This window comes from Fukomys damarensis, unplaced genomic scaffold, assembly GCF_012274545.1.
Source record: "Fukomys damarensis isolate Sample0158 unplaced genomic scaffold, DMR_v1.0_HiC HiC_scaffold_8, whole genome shotgun sequence".
NCBI lineage: Eukaryota > Metazoa > Chordata > Mammalia > Rodentia > Bathyergidae > Fukomys > Fukomys damarensis.
In genome coordinates, this window is record NW_022900920.1 from 6,069,280 (window position 1) to 6,075,848 (window position 6,569).

The following is a 6,569-nucleotide window of genomic DNA, read 5'->3' on the forward strand; positions in this document are numbered from 1 at the left end:
ATATACATGTATATATACACACACACATATATCGGTGTGCAAGTGTCTAGGTTGTTAGTGCATACAGTGCACCCTTGACTTACATACTCAGTTCCTTCTCACTGGTTGCAACTCAAATTGGTCAGCTGAAGGCTTGAGTTCCTCCACACAGCCTTTAAAATCTCTCTCCTGTGTACAGGCAGATCTCAGTGGCCTTAGAGAGACTTTGGCCCAGGATTTCTCAATTAACCCCATACAAGAAAGGATGCCATAATGTTCCTTCCAGAACTCTTTAAGGGTAAATCTGTATCTAACACCATCTGGAAGCACAAGCAGCCAGCATTTGAGTCATAAGTCTAGACTTTAGCTGTAAGTTCAAACTAACATTCTGGTTGTAACCCAATTTGTTTGTATGTCAGGCTGGTCATAACTTGAGAGTCCACTGTATTTTATGTATGAAGTAAGTTTTTGTAATATAGCCTCCCTCCCCACTTTTTTATCTTCCTGTGTTTAATTGGAGATGGAAGGAGGAGAAAATTGAGCCTTAGCATGAAGTAAGCTAGGCCAGGCAGCCTTATCAGCTCTCTGTTTTTCTTAGCTACTCTCTCTCTCTCTTTCTCTCTCGCAGGGGTTCAACTTTTTATTTGTCAAAAACCTCACTGAGACCCTTTAACTTTCCCTGCCTGTCCCCCAATCTTCCCTACAGTTCTACGTGATTGTGGGACACAAGTATTTACCCAAAGGGGTAAGTTGTGTATAAGTGGTACACAGTAAAGAGACAATGTGTGGATTCCTGCCTCTGGCCCAGAGCGCCTAAAGAATCCACACTGACCCTCAGGCCTGAAGCAGCTAAAAGCAAACAAAAATGTGGGTATCTGTGATTTTTCAAGGCACTGAACTGTAGATAATGAAGGAAAATAAAATTGGAAAGGTAAAAACAAATAGGGCAAGTCCTGTGATGGCTGACTGCCTGGATCTTGTGGGCTATAGTAGGTGAGAGACCCAAAGTGGAGGTTGATGGTCTGCCTGCTGACCAGAGGAGAAGACAACTACAAGTCACAGAGCAGAGGTCCAGAGAGGAGTGAGCAACACAAGATCAGAGCTCTGGGGTCTGCAAGTGGCCTCGAGTCTTCAGGAGAGGGCTGACCACATGTGTGTGAGGAAACTACCTAAGCCAAGAAAATAATTACCACTTGGTGAAATGAGAGAAAGGAACACTCCACTTAAGTTACTCAGGGAAAAGAGTAGTCCTGATCCCATTTGTCACTGTAGAAAACCTCAGTATTCTGGAGTCCAGGGTAGAGATGTCTGGTATCCAATAGAAAATTACCAGACACATATAGAGGTAGAAAAATATGGTCCCTCATGAGAATACCCAGTCAAAACCAAGAAATGGCACAGGTGATAAGATTAGTTGACATTAGCAGAAATTAAAACAATTGTTATACTTGTATCCAAGATGTTCAAGAAAGTAGAAAAAAAAAGATGGAAATTTTATGTTAAACAGAAACAAAGATGATACATGAAATGCCCAAAATGAACTTCTAGAGATGAAAACTACGTTGTACCAGGTGGAATTTACTGGATAGAATTTAAAGAAGATTAGACATTTTAGCAGAAAGATGAACAAGCCTGAAGATAGAACAGTGGAAATTCCCCAAAATGAAACAGAGAAGAAATGCTTAGAAGAATACTTGGAGCCTTGTGAGTGAGGAAAACTTCCAGCAGCGTGATAAACATGCAGTGGGATCCCTAAAGGAGAGGTGAGAGAGGAAACAGGAAAAATCTTTGAAGACATAACAGTCAAAAATGCTAAATTTGAAAAGTTGGGGAGAAAAGGCATCTTGTACTCGGAACTAAAGAAGGACAGGAGGCTTCTTGCTGGGAGCAGTAAAACCAAAGATCTTTAAGACACAAGAATTAAAGCCAATCAGTGTAAATTCTACACCCAGAGAAATCCTACAAAACCAAAAGGAAAAGTTCTTAAAATTTATTAAAATGTAGAGAAGCTGAAAGAGTTTGACCTACACTTCCCAAGACTGTAAAAGAAATTATTTGCGCAAGAGGAAGATGTATCCACGGAAATTTGGGTCTACAAGTGCAGTGGAGAGCAGCAAAAGATCATTATTTAACCAAACACAGTGAGGATACTCTGTGGGATTCCGACACGTAGAATAGGGTGCATGACAACAGGAGCAGAATAGCAGGAGAGGAGAGGTGGTGTGTAGGTGATAAGTTTTCATGCTGCCTACATGCTGAAGGGGTGCATTTAGCTGTGCTTGGAACAGTACCGCTTCATGGTAGATTCTGATAGATGGACAACGTACTCTCCATACCTTGAAGCAGCCATTAGAGGACCACTAGAGATGTAGCTAGGAAACTAAGAAAGAAGATACAATGGAACCAAAGAAGATAATCAGTTAATTTAACATAAGACTGAAAATGAGACAAATAATAAATGAAAGATGGAACAGATAGAAAATAGATGATATACTGTCAATAGGGTATAGTGGATTGAATCCAGTCGTGTTGTAATCATGTTCAACATAAAGGTCTAGATATTCCAATTAAAAGGCAAACACTATCACATTGGGAAAAAGCAGATGTGTGCACAAAACCCATTTTCAGGGTGAGATAGAGTGACTGAAAGCTAAAGGGTGTGAAGGAATACTATGCAGACACTAGTACATGTACCCCTGCTTATGTTAGTTTACACACACTGTGCTCACACTAATACATGTACCCCTTGTTCAGGTTAACACATACACCTGGTCACACAAAACACACACATGCATTGCTCATGCTGACACATGATAAATACACAACACTCTCTGACACTATGGGGGGGAAAAAGCTGGAGTGACTACATTTATACTACACAGAGTGTCTGATTTTTTTTAAACAATGGTGATAGCATCACTTTAAAATAGAAGAAGGAATGATCCTCAAAGTTTTTGTACCTATAATATTTTTAAATACATGACACAAAAAATTGGTAGAACTGTGAGGACAAATAGACAAAATCCAAAATCAAAACTAGCATTTTCAGCACTCTGCTCTGATTAATCAATAAAATAGCTAGACAGAGAATAAGCAAAGATATAAAAGACTTGGTCAATTTGACCTGTGACAGCTATAAAGCACATACCCAAACAGAGGAATGTATACGCCTCTCAAATACACAGAGCAAGACAGACTATAATCTAGACTAAAAACTACATACATTTAAAAATATTCTAATCAGATTATTCACTGACCGCAATGGAATTAAATTTTAAATCAAAAACAAAAGATCCTGAAAACTCTTAAATATTTGGAAACTCAACTAAACATTTCTAAATAATCCATGAGTTAAAGAAAACTTCAAAATGAAAATTAGAAGGTATTTTAAGCTGAATGAAAATGAAAATGCACATCAAAATTTGGGGGATGCTGCTGACGCAGTGTTTACAAGAATCTATGACCTCAGGTCCCATCTTAAGAAACTAAAAGGGAAAATAAAATGAAATCCAAAGTAAGCAGAAACATGTGGGCACTGTGTATCAAAACCGAAAGGCAGGAAACAGAAATGATAAAAATGATGACACCAGAAGAAGATTTTTCTAAGAATAGAATTAATAAACCCCTTCTCAGACTGATCAGGGATGGGGGGGGAGAAGCAGGGGAGAGGGAGAGACAGAGGAGATATTAGGAACTCTAGAGTTAGGAAATCACTTCAGATTCTAGAACTATTAAGAAGAAAAAGAGGGTATGATGAACAACTTTGTGTTAGTACATTTGAAGATATATGGATGGTAAAAAAATAGGAAAGCTCACACATACAGAATGATGTAGAGTTATTCACCACAAACTATTGGAATGACTGAAATTAAAAGACTTGCTACACCAAGTGCCGTAGAGGATGTGGAGAGACTGGCACCCTCACCCTGCTGGAGGGGTGTAAAATATAACCTTGACAAACAGTTTAGAAGTTATGTGAAAAATTGAGTGCACACTTGCCTAAGACCCAGGCATTCTGCCCCAAGGAACAAGGAGCTGCCTTTAACCAGGGCAAAGGAAAGCCCTCGTTCATACAAATACAGGTTGTTCAGTTTCATATGCAATGGCAGAAGATGGGTAACAACTCAGTCGAACATTAATAGGTAAACAGATTATCCAGTAGTGACATGCAATGCAACTGAAGACGTCTGAGCAGAAACAGACGTGAACTAGAGACAGAAGCTGCAACGTGGATGAATCTGTAATGATGTGAGTGGGAGACATAGGAAAAGAAGAGGACCCTGTGTGACTCCAGTTCTGTGAGATGCCTTCACTCGTTCCATGTCAATGAAGCTGTGTAGATCAACAGTTGGGAGGACCAGCCTGAGGACCTTGCCGCATGAGGGTTTCCTCGGTTCATACATACGTCAAAACGTCCTAGAAACAAATGTTCAATGTGTTCACTATATATTGACTTCCATACTGGTTTTTCCAGAAACCAAAGGTAGCTTTGAAAAATGTCTGGAGATGTTTGGATCCACCATTAAGCTGATGACCTTTGGGTGTTTGAGTAGTATATAGTGACTTCATAACTGCATTTGTTGTTTCATAAAAGTGTTTGAGAGGTTTTTGCACTTGTTACGTGGAAATAAAGTGTTTGATTTTTTAAAAATTTACATTTCCATGTTGAAGTTTGTGCTTTCAATATTTGCAATTTACTGTATTTCTGTTAGACTTTAATGGAGCTATTTAAAAAGTGAATGACCAAAAAAAAAAGTCAACAAAAACTGCCAATAACAATGTGGTAATAAGTTTATCACTAACTATGCAAGAGCCTTCTTGTGACCAGGACACACAGATGCCTCCTGTGTGCTTTAAAATGCTTCATTGTTATTTCAAAACTACAGTGGTACCTCTTTAACAATGAAAAACTAGGAAGAATTTTAAGGGCACAAGAAAATACCCCTGACCATGCTCCTACCCATAAACAACTGCCGTTGGATGTCACACACACACACACACACACACCCCACCCCCTCAGCTGAGGTTGGCTTGGAGACTCAAGGATAGGGGCCCCCAGCCTATGACAAGTCCCAGAGTTTGTGCTGTCTAACATCTCGCCTCCGAGTACAGCCTCTTTATTTGAACTCCAGGGAAGAAGTAAATAAAATAGGTAAGATAAATTTCATAGGAGGAAGTGCATCTAAAGTTGATTTAATTATTTAAAACTACAAAGTCTACTGAAATTAATGAGCTTCCCCCCCTCTATTAAAAAGGTAAAAACAGTGTACTTTTTAGCTTTTGTACTTAAAACTTATGCATCTTTGGAAACAGTTAAATTTTTCTTATGCAACTTTGTTTTGTCTTATGATTTTTATTTGCTGAGTTTCAACCTGCTATATTAATGATGTTTTTAAATGGTCTTTTAAGTTAAATGATTGCTTTCATTAAAAATCTCTATATGTGCAAAAACTGTATCTACAGGATCCTGGGAAGCTGATTGAAATTGAATGTCTGGAGTGTGAATTAGAAGTTTCAAGGCTTGAAAATAAAATTAGAGTCTACATCAGAGGAGCCGTTGAGGTAAAACCTTAAACAGGAGACCTGACACGTAACCTATTCTTCTGCAGGTTCACTGGGACAAGGGGGACATTGAGTTTATGCCAGGTTTGAGGGCACTGAGGCCATGACTTGGACCCCACTGCTGAATCCACCCAGCTCTGCCTGGCACTGAAGACGGCAGGGCAGGCCAGCTGTGACTCCACCTCCTCACCATAAAGGGGTGAAGACTCAGCCTCCTTTGTAGGAGCACCCGAATATACACAGTGCCTGGGGCACCAGAGCTACTCGTCCTCTTCCCTGGCATGGCTCTGCATGGCCCCCAGGGCCACCTCATCCTCACTGGTACATTGGGGCTGGGACATGCCTATCCTTGGGCCGCGCTCATCCCCCAGTGCTGGAAACACTTGTCCTGGGGCAACAGCCTCAGGTTCCCAAGTCCTTGTGAGGGTTCTTTCCAGTCCGGAAGGCCATCCCAGTGGCGAGGCTTGAGAAAGGCAGGTGCCACTCTTAGTTCCTCATGTGCTATCTGGAACCCAAGGATCATCTGGAGTGCTTCGGTCTGGTCGTTCCACAGGCAGCTTCCTTTGTGAGAGTGAATTACAAACCCTGTAAATTCTATGCAAGTTTCTTATCTACTGCGTAAGTGGAATAGCAGCTACTGGCAGAAATCATCAGACTATTCTTCAATAAGAACTTCACAAGGTTTGTTTTTTCCTAAAAAAGAACAAGAGTCCATTGCAACAGAATTGCAGCACATGAAGTCCAGCAGCACTGATGTGGCCCAAGGCAACGCACCTGGGGTTGCCTTAGAGAAAACTTGCACCAGCCCCCTGTGCCTGCCCCTCTTCTGTGTCCATGGGGAAGCTACCTGTCAAGGCCACAGCTGGGCATGGAGGAACCAGCTCTGTCTGAGCTGCGTATGCACCACAGAGCAGAGGGACTTCCCTGACCCCCACATCTGCCATGGCTGCTTGTCAGTAGTCATCACTGCCTGATGAATTTTTTTTCTCCTTTGTATAAGTAAGCGTTTTTTTTTTTTTTGTTTGTTT

General features: G+C 40.8%; 1 protein-coding gene across 8 annotated transcripts in view; it reads left to right on the forward strand.

Annotated features, from left to right (window-relative positions):
* The window catches only part of Cfap46 (cilia and flagella associated protein 46), a 126,267-nt gene that overhangs the window by 10,155 nt on the left and 109,543 nt on the right, over positions 1-6,569 (forward strand). For all 8 annotated transcript variants that reach the window (XM_010620294.3, XM_010620301.3, XM_010620286.3 and 5 more), the window contains exon 10: positions 5,443-5,541. In XM_010620294.3, coding sequence (XP_010618596.1) covers positions 5,443-5,541 — 99 coding nt within the window. The remainder of the gene's footprint in view (positions 1-5,442; positions 5,542-6,569) is intronic.